Below are 19494 nucleotides of genomic sequence, written 5' to 3'. Positions count from 1 at the left end.
CAGAGATACAGCTATGTCTTTCTTAGCCTTTATTTCATTATATAAAAAACATGATTTAGAATATACTAAACTACTTCCCAACATCAGTAAAATTTTATTATTCAACAAATTACTCATTATCTTAACATCTAAAAGGTTATAAAAATTAATAATTTACCATACTGGGTCTTAACCTCAAATTCAGAGAACAGATATAAGTATTTAATCATAATTACAACTACGTAACAGCTAAACTCATTTTGAGATAAAAAAGGCATTTTTCTTTTCCAACAATATAAATCAATACATACAAAAATTTGACTTAACTATGTCGCCTGGAGCATAACAACAATTGAACTCTAAAAAATATTTAGCAATATCCATACATTAAGCTTTGGGTTCAGTAGTAACCCAAATCTTTCTATCAAATACTCTACCTGATAGATTAACATCAAAGTAAAATGGTACAGTCTTACTTTGATAACCAAACTTGAGAGCCCAAATAATAAATTCGTTTTAAACTTCAGCTAAATTCCAACATGTAGGAATTAAGCCTTTTTAGAGAAGTTGACCTATAAATTTAAGTCTAATCCAAAGATACATCACTAATCAAAAGAATTTAAATAAATCCTTTAATTTGGAGCATCACCCCAAAATGATCTTGCATTTCTAATCCTAAAAGTATCAGTTTCTAATTGAATTACCCCAAAATAGGTTATTTATGCTGTAATATCTAGAACTGTTCAACCTTTTAATGAAGAAAATAAGAACATATTTTAAATCTTTTCTCTGTCCCCTTAAAAACTAAAAGGGAAATGTATAAAAGCTAAAATAATTAGTAATAAAGTGGAGAAGAAACCATATACTGCCTGAACCACTTCTATAATATTTGTGAAATCCTTAGGTTGGTCATATATATTTATTTGCATTTCTAGCTCTATTTTTTGTAAAAATAAATTATTTTGTTAAGATATTTACAAACCTTCTTTTGGAATTAATACCAATATGAGTTTGTTTCACTGGAGAGCAGAGTGAGGTATCTTGACTACTATCAGTATTAAGAGAAACTGAATCAGACATCCGGGATGGAGAAGAACAGTTGCTATTATTCTGATTGCTATTGTGTGTAACTTCATCTGATAAAGAATCTATATCCTTTGTATCATCTGAAACAAACAAACAAACAAACAAAAAACTCAAGCCTCTGATAAAGTCACCAAAAATCCTGTGTGAACTACTTCCCAGTGATGACAAATAGCATTTTATACTGCCCTGGTTCAACGTATAAGGTAAAGAATTATATAAATTAATAGATAACCAGAGGCATCTATAAAAATTCAGTCTTAATACACACAAACATGAAAGAATTTTAAAATAGTGACAGATACACCTTTACTTTTTAAAAATATAACCAAAGTTAGGGTTACCCAGAATTTTATTAGTTTGAATTACTGACAAGATTATATTATTCAATGTGTTCTAAGGCTATCGGTTAGTTTTAGTAAATATGCTTTCCCACTCATTTACAATTTTAAAAAGTCATAATAATAAGAAATACAAAGTATAGTTTATACCTTAAGTAAACTGATCTTGGGGAGAAATTATATCATACATGTAAGGAATTGTTTTTATCTATTCTGACAATAAAAATGAGCAATGCAATCAATCAAAAAACAATCACCAAACAAATCAAGAAATTTTCACAAGGTCAGCTCTCTCTTCGTATTTTTAAATCATTTCAAAAAATTGTACATGAATACTGAACTCTTCGTATGTGAGATGGCTTTATGCGTAACAATAATATAAACAGAAATAGACAATATTCATATTCCAGTATAGGTAGGTAGTATAAATAGTATTTTTAAAAGTAGTGATAAAAAAGATAACATAATATCTTAGAACCCTCAAGAATGTTTTTAACTAACTCAATTCTAGCCAAATCATAGAAAGAGTATATATACAGATACAGTCATAGATTACATGAATCTGAATTAAGGATATTTTTGCTGTTCCAAATATTTTAGTTCAAGTAGTCTAGATTGTGTTTACAGTTAAAAACAGTAGCACAGGGCTCTCTAATTCAACTTTAAGGTATTAGGGTCTCAGATTATGAATTTTTAAAATAATGTTAAACTATCTGTAACAATTTCTTTCCTAGATATATCCCTCTTCTTCCAATTCCAAATCATGGGACAATTGTGATCATTAGATAACATGTAAAATATTTAGTATATAGAAAGTAGCAATTAGTAAGTATTCAACATATATTACCACCATTATTATTATGAAATCCAAGCTACTTGAGGAGCACCTTGCTAGCAAATTTTATTAATGCCATAAAAGGCAATAGCTGGATCAATACTTGGTCGAGGTAATATAGAGATGTTCAGACACTAGTGGGGAGGAGTGAGGGAAGGTTAAAAGGAAGAGACAGATATCCTTCAAGTCCCCTTTTATGTTAAATGAAAGAATGGCTGGAAAAAGAATGGTTGAAAATAAGTTCTGGGATAGATAAAATAATAACAAACATCTACTATACATCCAGTATTGGGCTAGGTTTCAGTACATTGAATAATCTAGTACATTTAATATTCACAAACTCCTTCATTAGCCTTACTTTCTGTCAAATTAGATATGTACACATGGATAAAATTAGGCTCCTCAAGGATCATACAGTAAATAAGTGGTAGAAATGGAATCATAATCTAGGCTTGTCTCCCTATAAAGTCCATGTCCTTGTAAGTAGACATGCATGAGGGAAGAAAAAAGGTCTATCAAGATTTTCCTTTAAAAACAAGAGAGAGAAGAAAAAGACCTTTCAAAAAAGTATATTTTAAAAATTGTTGCTAAAAAGTGTTTTAAATAACATAATGACATTTAATGATATTCCAAAACAATTATACATTTTATTCAGCTCATTTCTAATCTCAGAGCTTTCCTTCACAGCTAACCTTTTTTGCTATTACTAAGTGCTACCACTTTTGGCTGGATAATAGAGGTTTCAATTAATGGTGGTCGCATCTCTGCCATTTTCATCTCTTCATCAGAAGAAAGTTCTTCAGATTCCTAATTTAAAGACAAAAGAGTGAAAACATTTATGCGAATAGATTGTTTTTTTTTAAATGAATAAATATTACATCGTAAGAACTTTATAAAGAGAAAAGAATATTTAGAACATATATGAAAGCTTTTTATAGTAACAGTGACTAAAAGTAGTATATGATTTAAAAACTTTTAAGATACAGCAATAAAACTGTGGTAGTTATTAACAATATTCCAAAGCACCTATGGGATAATTTCCTGGGGCAGACCTTAATTCAAATGTATTAATGATTACTATGTGCCTAGAACTATGTCAGGTGCCAGAGACATAAAAATACATAAAACACAATCCCTGCCATTGAAAAACAGTTTGCTCCAACAAAAACCTCTTCTTCCCATAATCCTCAAATTTATGGCTCCAAGGATCACTGGGTTCCAAGGAATCAGAAGAACTGAGATGTTCTTTTACTAATATAAATTAATAACAACTTTTGCCCAATTTGAAGACAGAATTTTATATTCTCCAGGAATTTTTCTCTAATATTTGGCAATTATCCCAAGTTATCTACCATTGAGAGCTATTTTGGGTAGGAAACAAAAAGACCTATATTAATGGAAAAAATTTAATATTGTATACATTACATATAAAATCAGCTTAAATTATTCTACTAATACGATAAAATAAATAAAAGGTTTTAAATAGGTGTTCTCTTAAAAGTGCTAAGACTTTTAGGTACACATAAGTGCCATAATAAAGATATGGACTGGAGTTGGCAAATGTGCAGTGAAAAGGCTAGTCAACATTTTGCACTTTGAGAATAGTCTCTGTTTCAACTTCTCAACTGCCGTGTGGACAAGTGGTCATAGACGATAATATAAACTAATGACCATGGCTATGTACCAGTAAAACTGAATTTCATCCAATTTTTCATATCATGAAATATTCTTTTGATTTTTATTCCTCCATTTAATAATGTAAAAGCTATTCTTAGCTTGCAAGCCATACAAAAACAGGCAGAGGCCAGATTTGGGCCACAGTTTTTTTTTTAACCCTGTTTAAAACTGTATGATGATGGAAAGCGTTTGTAGAATAGGAAAAGAATGTAATTTGGTTTAGTTGTGATGGGTTAGTTAAGAGAGGAATGACATTCTGAGTAGAGGAAGGATGGAAATAAGAAAGGATGGCAAATCTGCGCCATGCAGCTGGAGCTCAGGGTAAATGTGGGAGAGACAGAAAAGGGAGACTGGATTACATGGTGAAATATTATGCTCTGAGTACGGACTCAATTAAGTATGTGTTGGCTGTGACTGGAGGTTGCCAAGCCAGGAACTTACAAGATCAGACTATCTTTTAAACTAGTAATGCTGTTATTAAGAAGGTATAGGAAGAGACTGGCAGAAAGGCATCTAGCTTTCACAATAGCCCTGAAGAGACTGCATCTGTCCTTAGGCAATGGCAGTAATGGCTAGCAAAGAGATAAAGAAATTTTGGAATTAACAGGACTTAGTCACAGAATGCATGGGATAAGAAGGGGCAAATGGTCTGTCCTAATCTTTTATATCTGCAGCGTTTAAACTGCTGGCCAGACTTCTCCTTCATGAAATTGTATTATTCCTGGGCTCCTGGGAACTGCAGTCTCTACATCTCCTCCCACCTTTCTCCTTTGCTCACATCACAATCTTCCTGCAGCTATCTCATATTTTTTCCTTTCTTATTCTTTCCCCCTGGATGGAATCACTTTCTTCAATAATTATGTTTAATATAGACATATATCCCATTTATAATCTAGCTTTTGTTTCTCACTTGAGCTAAAGATCCCAACTATCTAATGAATATGTCTATCTGATGGTTTTGTCATTTCTTCAAATCCACCTATCCAAAACAAACTTGTCCTTCCTTGTCTATTTGTTCTCTTAACACCATCACTGCTTTCAGGCATGGTTATATGACTGTTTCCTCTTCTCCATTCCTTAAAGGCAGGGGTATCACACATTACATCTGTAATATTCTTGCAACTAACGTTAGGCTGCATTTTCTACTATCATTACTCAAAAGCCCTTAAACTTGGAGAATTCAGTATCTGTTGCCATATTTCCCTAATACATAGCCCTTCACAAGTAATGCTCTACTAAAAAGCCTTCAGTGATCCCCCAAAGATGATAGAACATTAAGTTCAAACTTCTGAGCATGGTTTCTAGGAGTTTGATAATCAGGAACCAATCAACTTTACTAATTTTATTTCATATTATTTCATACTAGAGGCCCGGTGTATGAAAATTCATGCACTGGAGGGGGTGGGGGTCCCTCAGCCAGGCCTGTCCCCTTTCACAGTCTGGGAGCCCTCAGGGGCGGGAGGTGACCCGGTGATCAGGGGAAGGCGATGCCCCTATCACACCTCTGCTGCTGTCACTGCCGGCAGTGCAAGCCTTGGGTGGCCCTGGTTACCTGAGTCTTGGGTGGCCTTGGGCGGCTGGGCAGCTGCCATCCAAGGCTTGCCTGTGCCTTGGGCCGGCCCTGGGAGGCTGGGGGGCTGAGGGGACTGAAGGACTCCAGAGGCAGGCCCTCGGCAAGGCCAGCCTGCCACCCCAGTGGGGCGGAGGGGACTGGGTGTTGTCATCTTTGAGGGTGGGGCAGTCAATTAGCATATCCCCTCCTAATTGTCTGTGGGTGCCACCATCTTCGAGATGGTGTGAGGGTTAATTAGCATATTCCCTTTTTATTAGATAGGATATTTATCACCCCTGACATATTTAGTCAGATGAAACATGCTCTTTTCTACATTTTCCAAACACCATTCATTTGCTCTTATTATGCTTACACACTTCATTCAATTTTATTTCAGCTAATTTAGTATTTCAAAATGCGGGTTAAATGCTTTCTTCATCTTAGAGCATCCTTGAAATATTGTATCCAGAAAATATCTCTTTTCTAAGTTTCTGTAGCCTTTAATACTTGACTTGTATTAATACTTTTCTTATACACTTCACACAGTTTAACCTTAATTATATCATTACTAGTGGCCCGGTGCATGAAATTCGTGCACAGGAGTGGGGAAGGATGTGTGTGTGTGTGTCCCTCAGCCCAGCCTGTACACTCTCCAATCTGGGACCCCTCAAAGGATGTCCGACTGCCGGTTTACAGGGATCGAGACTAAACCGGCAGTCGGACATCCTTCTCGCAATCTGGGACTGCTGGCTCCTAACTGCTCACCTGCCTGCCTGCCTGCCTGTCCCTAACCACTCTGCCTGCTGGCCTGCTCACCCCCAACTGCCCCTACCCCCGCCCTGCTTGCCCCCAAATGCCACCCCCCCAGCCTGATCACCCCCAACTGCCCCCCATGCCAGTATGCTCCCACCAACTGCTCCCCCCTGCTGGCCTGCTCACCCCCATCTTCCCTCCCCACTGGCCTGCTCGCCCCCAACTGCCCCCCTGTTGGCCAGATCACTCCAACCCCCCCCCCCAGTCCTGATCACCCCCAACTGATAGCCTGCTCTCCCCCAACTGGCCCTCCTGCTGGTCTGCTCACCCCTGACTGCCTGCCCCCCGCCGGCCTGATCACCCCCAATGGCCCCCTGCACCAGCCTGATCACCCACCACTGCTGTCCCATCCTGGCCTGATCACCCACAACTGGCCTCCCCTCTTGGCCTCTAACCGCCTCTACCTCAGCCCGCCACCATGACTTTGTCCAGAAGAATGTCTGGAAGGTATCCTGGAAGATCTCCCAGTCTAATTAGCATATTACCCTTTTATTAGTATAGAGGCCTGGTGCACGGGTGGGGGCTGGCTGGTTTGCCCTGAAGGGTGCCCTGGATCAGGGTGAGGGTTCCCTTGGGGTGTGGGGCAGTCTGGGTGAGGGGCCTGCGGTGGTTTCCAGCCCAGCCATGCCCCCATGGGGTGAGGGTCCCTGCTGGGAGGGCATGGCCAGCCTGGGTGAGGGGCTGAGGGTTGTTTTCAGGCTGGCTCTACCCCCTTCAGGGTGGGGGTCCCTGCTGGGGTGCCTGGCCAGCCTGGGTGAGGGGATGATGGCTGTTTGCAGGCTGGCCACACCCCCCAGTGGGGACTCTTACTCCATAGGGGTGTGGCCAGCCTGGGTAAGGGACTGAGGGCCGTTTTCAGGCTGGCCACGCCTCCCCACGACCCAGACTCCTGCCCCTCCTTTTTTTTTCAACCCAGCCTTGAGTGGAGGGCAGCTCCTCCTTTTATTTTTTTTCCAGCCCCTCCTTGAGCAGAGGCCAGGGCCAACTAGAAGCCTGGGTTGTCCCTGGTGACCCTGGCCCCCAGCCACTCCTTCAGTGGTGGCCAGGGCAGGCAAGAAGCTTGGCTTCCTCCGTTGCCAGAGGCAACCCAAGCCCCCTGCTCACTCCAGCTCCATGGCCACCGCCATCTTTGTTGGCTTAATTGCATACTCGCCCTGATTGGCTGGTGGGTGTAGTGGAGTGACAACCAATTTGCATGTTTCTCTTTTATTAGTGTAGATTAATGTAGATGTATCCATTTTTCAATTCTGCCAGTATAGCTCCTTACCCATAGAAATTATACTAAATGAGCAATAAGTTCACTGGGACAAAACCAATAACCTTTTCATAGACTGTTATTAGGTTCAACATATATAATAATTTACTGAATAATGTGACCCATTTAGTGCATTCAAAAGCATGAGTTTTTTCTTGTAGTAAATACAAGCTCACAGGATAACCATTAGATGATGTGCTTTAAACACATTTAAATTTTCAGGACTATAGAGACTCTTATAAACCCACAATGTCAGTATTCCTATACACCAGTGATTTCCAATAGAACTTTCTGTAATGATAGAAATAATTTAAGTGGTTCAACATGATAGCCACTATCTAGATGTGTCAAACTGAACACTTGAAACGTGGCAAGTGTAACTGAGAAGTTCAATTTTTAATTGTGTTTACTTAATTTAAATTTAATTTAAATAGCCACTTGGAGCTAGTGGACACATAGTGGGCAATGTACCCATAAATAAAAAACACTTTAGAATCTCATTTTTAAAAGTTACAGGTTACCATTTCCCATGACCTCCAGTGTATGAGGGGAATGTAAAATGGTGCAACTGCTTTTGGAAAAATGGAAGTTTCTCAAACAGTTAAACATAAGCTATCATATGATCCAACAACTCTTCTGTTAAGTATATACCCAAAAGAAAAAAACATATATCCACACAAAAATTTGCACACAAATATGTACAACACTCTTATTCATTACATCCAACATGTGGAAATAACCCAAATGTCTGTTATTTACCATTACAATGGAATACTGCTCAGATATAAAAAATGAATGAAGTATCGAGACATGCTACAATATGGATAATCTTGAAGATATTATCCTAAGTGAAAGACCAATCACAAAAGACTACAGATTGTATGGTTGTATTTACATGAAATGCCAGGAGTAGCCAAATCTATAAAGGCGGATAAAGTAGATTACTAACTGCTTAGGGGTTAGGGAAATGGGAGAGGATGTGGGATGGTAGCTAAGAAACATGAACTTTGATTTTTGGGTAATGAAAATGTTCTCAACGTGATTATGGTGAAGGTTGCACAACTTTTAGAATACTAAAGACCACTGAATTGTACCCTTTATTTAAATGGGTGAGTTGTATATATGAGTTATACGCATCAATAAAGCTGTTTTTAAAAAAGGCTACAGCTTTCATTGATTAATCCACTAGAAGAAACTCTAAGGAAAAATGTCTCAGATATTTAAGGAAAAAAATACTTCATAATCAATGATGAATGCTTAAATAAACCAAATAATTGGAGTATACCACTGGCAATCTTTTCATTTTCAAGTTATAGAAATAAAGCAATTACTATTACATATTTTATAGAACTCAAATACATTGTAAATATTTGAATACATTGGGTCAAAAAATTTAAGTTTAAACCGGTAAATGAGTGATATTATATTATAGCAAACATTATAAAATTTCTCAATAGTAAAGCATTAGCATTATTTTCTGCTATCAATATGAAGTCTCTCCTATCTTCAGTTAGTAACAATGAAATATTACATTCTTATCAGCTGCTATGATCATTCCAGAATAATCATAAAGCCATACCTCAAAAACATCATCATGATTAGCCTGCTTCAAGTTCTCAGAGGCTTTCATATTTGCAGTCACTGGTGGATTCCCAGGACTGGTCTCAGCTTCAGGTTCATTAGTCTTCTGTATAGAGTTTCCTATCATATATTTTTCTCTTTCATCGGCTTTGCTTCTTACTGGAGCAGTACTTTCTGAAGTCTAAGTAAAAGAGAAGATAAAGAATTCATTTTCCTTATGCTTTATATCTATTCTTGTGTTAAAGTTCAGATGAAAATTTAAAAGTAATTTAATGTTTTATTATCCTGGATAAATCAAGGAAACTTTAAACATGGAAATCTGTAGCACTCAGATAAAATGCTGATTCTGGGGACAGGAGGTACCCAAAGTCCATGAGCCACATTAAACTTCACACTTTATTTAGCTGAGGATACATTCCATCTTAGAACTTGCCAAAGCGGATGGTCATGAGTGAGTCACCTAGCTCACCATGGTCAAATTCAGAATGGCTAGATTGTTTTCTATTCATTGTGAAATGTGTAATAACTCTAGTGACACGATAAAACGTGTTTCTGTGATACAATGTGAGAAAAAAGTCCCTTAAAGGGATGTAATTTAGGGATTTGTGTACGTTTCTGAAATATCCCAAGGAAATGCCAATGGTATGTCATAGTAATACATTTACAATTAGTATTAGAATGAATCAGTATTACGGGTGGGGGTAGGGGGCATGTTTTCATTACAATAAATTTTCTGACATTCATTATCTTCTTTGCTCAGGCAATAAATTGTTTTGAAAGCTTATGCTGACATTCCCATGCCTATCTGAATAGTCTGCAACCATAATGAAGTGTAATACTACCAATTAGGAAGTACACCTTTTAGTTCAAGTAGCTGAGAATATCACCCTAAAATTGGGAGTACATTTTAGTGTATAAAAAAAGGATGATTATATCAATTATCATTTAATATTTTAAAATAACTTGACAGTAGGTTTTACTTAATTCTTTTGAATTGAGTTTTCTAACCTTCACACCCACATCATTATTTACAACTTGCTGATCTTCATGTGGTTTCAAATCTTTTCCAGAGTCTTCATTAGTCTCTTCATCTTTTAATCTATGTACAATCGTTTGAACAGTTTTGACCATATTCTTAAGCTCATCTGGGTATGGTGTTGGATATCTCTTTAAATTTCCCTCCTAGAGAAATTAAGAAAAAATTAAAATATGGATAAATATTTCTAAAGACACCTCAAAATTCAATCTATGATCCATCTTAATTACACTGGATATCTGGCTCATAGAGGCAACTGTGAGAACAGATGATAGGCCTTTAAAAGCATTTTAGACTCAATAAAAGTATGGTTTTATCACTAGTCAAAGATGAGATATTGATTTGACTGTTTTAAAAACTTCTTAACAGGCATAAACATATTCCACTTGAGGTATATATGGTGTGGATATTGCCAACATTGTCACTTGTCTTTCAAACAGATATGTTTTCCAGCTAGATATTAATCCAGATACATATAAAATTCCCACATTTATATATTGTCTTATGTGCAGTGAACCAAACACTTTAAAGGTAAACCTGTCATTTTCTGAAGTTCAGCTAGTTTACATAAAGGAAAAAGAGTTACATCCTTAAGTAACTTGGAAACTGGTATTTGTTACTTCTAACACTGACAAACACTCTCAATCCCAAAAAGAAACAAAAGGCTTATAATAGCGTTCTTTATCCCTAATATATATATATATCATTAATGAAAGGGAAGGGAGAAGCAATAACCTTTTTTTCTCTTATAGTTAGATACACTATGAAATCTAGCTTTTAATCACATAATTTTATATTGTTCTCAAATTACTTCACATGATACATAATCAGTAAAACTTCGAGTGCCTTGAGAGCAAGAAATGAAATAATATATTTCTTTGTGTCTCCCAAAACAGCACAGTATCCTATCTAATAATAGACAAACATGGTAATTGACCATACCTTCGCTATACCTCCCATTGGCTAATCAGCATGATATGCAAATTAACCGCCAACAAAGATGGCGGCTAATTTGCATACTGCAGGCAGGGCAGGACAGCGCAAGCCACAAGTGCGAGTCGCCATCCAGGCGCCCGTGTTCAGCCCCAGAAGCTGCCTGCCTGCCATATGTGTGCGCGGCCCGGCGGCTGGCGCGGTGGGGCGTAGGGCAGGCAGATCACGATCCCGCCCTGCCCTGCCGCCCGCCGTCCATGTGTGCGGTGCGGCGGCTGGCGGGGCCTGCAGTCCGTGTGCGCGGCCCGGTGGCCCGCCCCGCCCTGCTGCCTGCCAGGCCTGCAGTCTGTGTGCGATCCGCCTGCCCTGTGCCCCGCCCCGCCGCCTGCCGAACCTGCAGTCCATGTGGCCAGTTGGCGGGGCGCAGCAGATCGTGATCTGCCCGCCCTACGCCCCACCCCGCCACCCGCTGGGCCGATTGTGATCCGCCCGCCCTGCCCTACCGACCGCCAGGCCTGCTGTGTGCGGCGGGCAGTGAGGCGGGATGGCGTGACAGAGGGCCTGCCATCTGCCACCCGGGAGCCGGCCTAAGCCAGCAGGTAGTTATCTCCCAGACTGTGAGAGGGTACAGGTCTGGCTGAGGGACAACCCCCCATCCCACACCCCCCCCTCCCCCCGCCAGTGCACAAATTTTTGTGCACTGGGCCTCTAGTCTATAATAAAAGTGTAGTATGCTAATTAGATTGGACGACCTTCTGGACGAAGCCTGGGCTGAGAGGGAAGCCTGGGTCCTGGGTGCCAGAGGGAAGCTAATGCCAGCAGCCGGGGAAGAAAGGCCTACTCTTGCACGAATTTCATGCATTGGGCCTCTAGTGGGTATATAGTACCCAGTAAGTATCAGCATATCTATTTCAAATTTGAAGGAGGAAAGAACACTCACCCTGGGAGGTGCCTCCCTTTCATCTTTGTCTTCATCACATTCAAACGCCACTTGAGCCCGCTGTTTCCTCTGTTCCTCCCACAATGAAGGATTAAAACTTTCATTATCTGATATGAACATAACTAGAAAAACAAACAAAAAATCCACTATGTTTTAGAGTAATAATGAAAAATTATTACTTGCTAATTCAATTCCAAAGCTAAACATTTGTTTCATCAAAATAAATCTCATTAAATATACCCACAAAATAACTTATCAAAGCATATATTTTATTTATTCTTGCAAAGAGCAACAAATAATTAGCAGAGTGAAGTAATGAGTTTTCTAATTATTTATCACTAGTTATGGAACAAAAGTAGAATTATTTTAGTTTTAATCTATTTAAGTATTTCAAAGCTGTGTACTAAACCTGCCAAAACAATGTAAGAATAATAACAGGCAAATTGATTTTGTCATAGTGCTAGGCACTTTATAACCAGTGTTTTTCATTTTTTACAAAATTCCTGCAAAACAGACGCCATTATCATTATTTCAAGATAAGAAAACTGAGGCTTAAGAATTTATTTAAATTGCCTATGGTCTATTTTAAAAATTAAAACTGATTTTTTTCTTCAGTGTCTCTATGTATTAAGAGATAATTTATAATTAATTTGGGGTCATAAAGATGCTCACTGGTTTCAGAAAAATACATAAAAATTATATTAAGTGCCACATATAATAAACATCACACACACACACACACACACACACACACACACACACACACACACAGTACAACATATACAAAAACAATTTGCTCCTTAATTTCAAAGGCTTTAATGCCCTAATTGTTGAACATTTGTGACCAATAGTAATTGGTATATTCCCCTTTCTTGGCAAAATGTAATTAAGAACTTAGAAGAACTAACATTTATACTCAGAATTTTACAGATTATCTTTACCTAGTGTATAGATCCAAGGGTAGTTTTAATTCTACAACCAACAACAGAAGTGAACAAAATATTTCCTGGTTTAATAATCCTAATCACATAACACTTAATATGAGTTCCCAACATTTACCTAAATGTGATTTAGAATAGAGAGATCCATAATAGATGTTTGCTGCTTAATTTCAAGGAATCATGTAAGGAAGTACATTATATGCACATACCTCTAAATTCCACTATCTATAACCCTGAGACATTGCTTTCTTATCCCATTTTCAGAGAACTTTATTAACCAACTAAGAGGCCTGGTGCAAGAAATTCGGGGTGAGGTGGGGGGGGCGCATCCCTCAGCCTGGCCTGTGCCCTCTCGCAGCATGGGAGCCCTTGGGGGATGTTCGACTGCTGAGGAGGCGGGAGAGGCTCCTGTCACCACCGCTGCACTCGCCAGCCGTGAGCCCCCTATGAGAGCACACTGACCACCAGGGGCAGCTCCAGTGTTGACCATCTGCTCCCTGGAGGTCAGTGCATGTCATAGTGACCAGTCATTTCACCGTTTGGTGGATTTGCACATTAGCCTTTTATTATATAGGATTCTCCAAATTCCCTTCAAACCAGCAACTCTTAGAGACTTAAAATTCACTTCACAACTTGCTGTGATTTACCAGTATTATTGTTTTATCCTTATTTTACTTTGTTTTAATATATTTTTTATTGTTGACAATATTACAGAAGTCTCCCATTTCTACCCCCTTTTTACTTCCCCTCTGCCCATCCCCTATGTACCCTCCTCCTAGGTCTTCACCACCATATATATATATACACATACATACTAGAAGCCCGGTGCACAAAAATTTGTGCACTCGGAAGGGGAGGGGGGGGTCCCTCAGCCCGGCCTGTGCCCTCTTGCAGTCTGGGACCCCTCGAGAGATAACGACCTGCTGGCTTAGGCCTGCTCCCGGGTGGCAGGCCCAATCCCTAAGTGCAGCCCCTGGTCGGGCTCAGAGCAGGGCTGATTGGGGAGTTGGGGCGCCGCCCCGTCGGCACAGAGCAGGGCGGATCGGGAGGTTGCGATGCCACCCTCAGTCACGCTCAGGGTAGGGCTGATTGGGAGATTGGGGCACCGCCCCGTCACACTCAAGGCAGGGTCGATGGGAAGGTTGCGGCGCCACCCCGTCACACACAGAGCAGGGCCAATCAGGGGGTTGGGGCGCTGCCCCGTCACGCACAGAGCAGAGCCCATCTGGGGGTTGGGGCTCTGTACCCTGTCACGCACAGAGCAGGGCCAATCAGGAGGTTGAGGAGCTCCCCCGTCACTCACAGAGTAGGGCCGATAGGGGAGTTGGGGCACCGCCACGTCACACACAGAGCAGGGCGGATCAGGGGGTTGGGGCACCGCCCTCGATCATCCACAGAGCAGGGCCAATCAGGGGGTTGGGGCGCTGCCACTGTCACACTCAGGGCAGGGCCGATGGGGAGGTTATGGCTCTACCCCATCACACACAGAGCAGGGCCCGTAGGGGGAGTTGGGGCGCCGCACCCCGTCACACACAGAGCAGGGCCGATCAGGGGGTTTGGGCGCTGCCCCGTCACGCTGATCCCGGTACCGGGAGGCCTCTCGGCTCCGCTGATCCCGGTGCTGGGAGGCCTCGCAGCTCCACTGATCCCAGTGCTGGGAGGCATATTATCCTTTTACTATATAGGATAGAGGCCTAGTGCATGGGTGGGGGCCGGCTGGTTTGCCCTGAAGGGTGTCCTGGATCAGGGTGGGGGTCCCCACTGGGGTGCCTGGCCAGCCTGGGTGAGGGGATGATGGCTGTTTGCAGCTGGTCACACACCCTTCAGGGTTGGGGTCCCCACTGGGGTGCCTGGCCAGTCTGGGTGAGGGGCTGAGGGCTGTTTTCAGGCTGGCGGGTGACTAAAGCTCCCAACCGCTCCTTTTTTTCTTTTTCTTTTTTTTAATTCTGGGCCAGCTTTAGCTCTGGCTCCAGCTCTGAGGCCTCGGCTGCTGAAAGCAGGTATCTGGTTTGTTTGGGTTCTATCATCGAAACACTGCATCAACTCCAGCTCTGAGATCCCGGCTGGCTGAAGGCAGGTTTCTGGGGTTTTGTTTAGCTTCTATATTTGTAACAATGTTTCAAACTGCAAGCTCAGAGGCCAGCAGCGGCAGGCGGGGAACGTTGGTTTCCTCCATCACTGAAGCAAGCAAGCCTCATGTTAGCTTCTAGCTGCCTGGCTGCTGGCTGCCATCTTGGCTGGCAGTTAATTTGCATATCGCCCTGATTAGCCAATGGGAAGGGTAGTGGAAGTACGGCTAATTACCATGTTTCTCTTTTATTAGATAGGAGATATATATATATATATTTGTAAATATATCTTCTTCTTCTTCTTTTTTTTAAAGAAAGACATTCTGAAATTCTTACCATCCTCAGTCCTTGGCTGCTGAGGGAACATGTAGTTAGTAAGCACCATTTTCTGGGTCTCTGAATCAGTCTCATTTTGAAGAGGTATCAGGGGTTTGGACTATAGAAAGAAAATAAACGTTTAATCTTCAATAATCCTAAAGCAAATACATATCTAGCAATTCTTTTGAATAAGTACTCACCATTTTTTCTATAAAGTATCAATGTGTAGATTGCAAAAACAAATTTATATATACATAATAAAACTTTAAGCATTGCTTTTTTTTTTAAAATATTTTATTGATTTTTTACAGAGAGGAAGGGAGAGAGATAGAGAGTTAGAAACATCGATGGGAGAGAAACATCGACCAGCCGCCTCCTGCACATCTCCCACTGGGGATGTGCCCGCAGCCCAGGTACATGCCCTTGACCGGAATCGAACCTGGGACCCCTCAGTCCGCAGGTCGACGCTCTGTCCACTGAGCCAAACCGGTTTCGGCTAAGCATTGCTTTTAAACCTCATAAAAGTCTAAATAAAATTTAGTTTGAAGTACAAAGCAAACTAATAGTGTATTGAACTTATCACTGATTATAAATAAAGTATTAAAAGATCTCATATCCACAATCCAATAATTACTTACCATATTGATTTAATAAAGCTATAAAATAAGGCTTTCCATTCACTGCATTTCCCCTACTACTCTTATTTGAGAAGATACTTTCGTAGAAATAATTTAGAAGGTTTAGTTAAGTTATGCAGTTTATTTCAGCTGAAAGACAGTACTTAAAACAATAAATTGTCACCTGCTTTTCTCTTCTCTGTGTCTAATGTTTTTATTAATGACGTCACAAGTTACTCAGTAGTGGAATTGGAAGCCCATTATTTTGGACCTCATTTTTTCTTAAAATTATTTCCCTAACTAGTGTTTTCAATTTACTTAATATTAATGCTTGTGCAACCCTTCTGACTTAACATCCTACTAATCCAAGCCTTGGCCAACCCCAGATAGGCAGGGAACTACCCAGTCCTTCCTGCTCCTGCCACTCTATCAATTAATGTTTTGGACTTACTCTTTTTTTTTTTAAATATATTTTATTGATATTTTACAGAGAGGAAGGGAGAGAGATAGAGTTAGAAACATCGATGAGAGAGAAATATCGATCAGCTGCCTCCTGCACATCTCCTACTGGAGATGTGCCCGCAACCCAGGTACATGCCCTTGACCGGAATCGAACCTGGGACCTTTCAGTCCACAGGCCGATGCTCTATCCACTGAGCCAAACCGGTTTCGGCTGGACTTACTCTTGTGAAAACCCTGCAGCTAGCTATAATATTACTCCCATTCAAACATTTCCTCTGTGGGCCCTCCTTGTTCCACAGTAAACAAACTCCTCTGCATCTCAAATGTCTTCTTCACTGAAAACTTCCCTTTGATCTCTTCCGACAATGGAAATGGTATATCTACTCCTTCTCCAAAGACGGGGCTTACCTGAAACCTCCTCAAATAAGGGTTGCTTATTCGCCATCTCATAAACCCTTGATCAGGAAGTGAGTTAGTGCCTACAAATGCTGTGAGATCATTACCCATCTCTCCACAAGTATAAACACCTGTTCTTTTGAGAAACATAAATCCTGCCTCTACCATTTTACGTCCTTTCCACATATCCAGTGGCCTCTAGTAGTATAAATCTATCCTAACTCTTTTAAGCCAATTTTTCCACAGTCATGGCTAATTCAACAGACATAAAATATAGATAACATAGCCATACTTTTAGTCCAGTAAATAAATGTTTCCAAGAGGAAAGTATAGGGAAATAAATTAAAGCATAGTCTAGAGCATCAGTCACCAACCTTTCGGACCTCACGGACCATCAGTGGTCGGTGGACCACCGGTTGGCCACTGCTAGTCTAGAGCACCAGGAGGGGCACTACATACTAGTATATGGGATAAGTACAAGAAGAATTCCTAAAAGTGAAGCTGAGGAGTGGCCAGTGAAAAGGACAACCACAGGGTATGGCAACATAGGCCCTAGGCAGCTCTCACATGACTTGTCAATGTGCCTCACCAAGACCGTCATTCCCTTGAACCTTTAACTCTGTCACCAGCATTCTTTCCTATCTTTGCTTCTCCTTTTGTACCTCACCATATCTCATTACAACCACTTTCCTGCCAATTATCAAGATCTATTTGCTACAATGTCCTTCTCTTGCACCTGGCTTGGCAAAGGTGCAATGCAGAATCATTACAATTATGTGCTTTTTCTATATTGCACAACTGAGCAAATTAGTGTTAACTACAAGTTTGTGGTAACCAATTTCAACACAGTTCTCAAAGTTGCCTGAAAATCCTTCCTTAAATTTCTAAATTGTAGTCTGAAAAAGGTAATATCTTTTAAAATATTTTTTAAAGGTAAAAATAGGATTCAAGCCCAGCAGGCGTTGAGCGTTGACCTATGAACCAAGAGGTCACAGTTCTATTCCCAGTCAGGGCACATGCCCAGGTTGCAGGCTCGATGCTCCGGGTGGGGCATGCAGGAGGCAGCCAATCAATGACATTCTCTCATCATGGATGTTTCTCTCTCTCTTCCTCTCCCATCCTCTCTGAAATCAATAAAAAAAAATTTTTAAAAAATAGGATTCAAGAACTGCTAAGAGTTCAGAAATGGCTACATTCTAAGAGTTTTATCATTTACAAACTTCAACTCAAGCTCCCTTCAAGGTAAGAATCCCTACCAGAGCTTTTGGTTCTATCAGATTCCACTTCAGCTATCCAAACCCCACTCATGTCCTTAATCTCAATCTCCACACAGAGTATTCCCAACAACCTAAAAACAATATTCAAGGATCCCTTCTTACCCTAAGCTACCACTTACTTTGTTTCACTTTTCTTTCTCATTCAACCCTCTTAGAAGTCTAATCAACAATCACATGGTTCAATTCCCTCATTTATTTCTTAGACTGATTCAATTTGGGTTTTGACATCTCTCTAAATTCACATTAGTTGTAACTCATTGGCTATAACTTGCCAAAATATAATGTATTTTTTTTTACTGACTTTTTTGGGGCTGGCACCAGTTAACAAAAATTATACAGGTTTCAGGTGCACAATTCTATGACACATAATCTCTATAGTGTATTGTGTGCTCAGCACTCCAAGTCAGACTTCATTTGAACTGACCTCTCAACGGCATTTATCCTGTTATATTAAACTCCATTTTTTAAGATTTAAATTCTTTATTGTTTAAAGTATTACGTAAGTCTACTTCCCCCCCACATTGACCTCTCCCCAACCACCCTATTCCCCAGCACATGCCCTCACACCCCTAGTGTCTGTGTTCATTGGTTAAGCTTATATGCACTGCATACAAGTCCTTTGGTTGATCTCTTACCCCCCGCCCCACTCCCCTGACTCACTCTGAAGTGTGACGGTCTGTTTTATGCCTCTCTGTCTCCGGATCTATTTTTGTTCATCAGTTTATGTTGTTCATTATATTCCACAAATGAGTGAGATCATGTGATATTTATCTTTCTCCGACTGGCTTATTTCGCTTAGCATAATGCTCTCCATGTCCACCCAATGTGTTGTGAATAATAAGAGTTCTTTCTATTTTACAGCAGCGTAGTATTCAATTGTGTAGATGTACCAAAGTTTTTTAATCCACTCATCTGCTGATGGACACTTAGGCTGTTTCTAAATCTTAGCTATTGTAAATTGTGCTGCTATGAACATAGGGGTGCATATGTCCTTTCTGATTGTTGTTTCTGATTTCTTGGGCTATAGTCCTAGAAGTGGGATTACTGGGTCAAATGGGAGTTTCATTTTTAATTTTTGAGGAAACTCCATACTGTTTTCCACAGTGGCTTCACCAGTCTGCATTCCCACCAGCAGTGCACAGGGGTTTTTTTTTCTCCGCATCCTCGCCAGCACTTGTTGTTTGTTGATTTGTTGATGATAGCCATTCTGACAGGTGTGAGATGGTATCTGTAGTTTTGATTTGCATCTCTCGGATGACTAGTAACTTTGAGCATGTTTTCACGTCTCTTGGCCTTCTGTATGTCCACTTTCGAAAAGTGTCTAAGTCCTTTGCCTGATTTTTTATTGTTTATCTTACTTTTGTTAAGATGTATGAGTTCCCTATGAAT

The 19494-nt window shown here is 40.3% G+C and overlaps 1 protein-coding gene across 1 annotated transcript in view; it reads right to left on the bottom strand.

Moving 5' to 3' along the window:
* ERBIN (erbb2 interacting protein) overlaps positions 1 to 19494 on the bottom strand; it is a 121782-nt gene that overhangs the window by 18419 nt on the left and 83869 nt on the right. The window contains exons 15-20 of the mRNA XM_081090001.1: positions 15372 to 15471; positions 12026 to 12147; positions 10125 to 10298; positions 9115 to 9297; positions 2931 to 3045; positions 962 to 1145 (exon numbers count right to left, since the gene is read on the bottom strand). Coding sequence (XP_080946127.1) covers positions 962 to 1145; positions 2931 to 3045; positions 9115 to 9297; positions 10125 to 10298; positions 12026 to 12147; positions 15372 to 15471 — 878 coding nt within the window. The remainder of the gene's footprint in view (positions 1 to 961; positions 1146 to 2930; positions 3046 to 9114; positions 9298 to 10124; positions 10299 to 12025; positions 12148 to 15371; positions 15472 to 19494) is intronic.

The sequence above is a fragment of the Myotis nattereri genome (genome assembly GCF_964212035.1).
Source record: "Myotis nattereri genome assembly, chromosome: 4".
NCBI classification, from domain to species: Eukaryota; Metazoa; Chordata; class Mammalia; order Chiroptera; family Vespertilionidae; genus Myotis; species Myotis nattereri.
The sequence above is the reverse complement of the archived record's forward strand: the minus strand, read 5'-3'. Positions and strand labels throughout refer to the sequence as shown.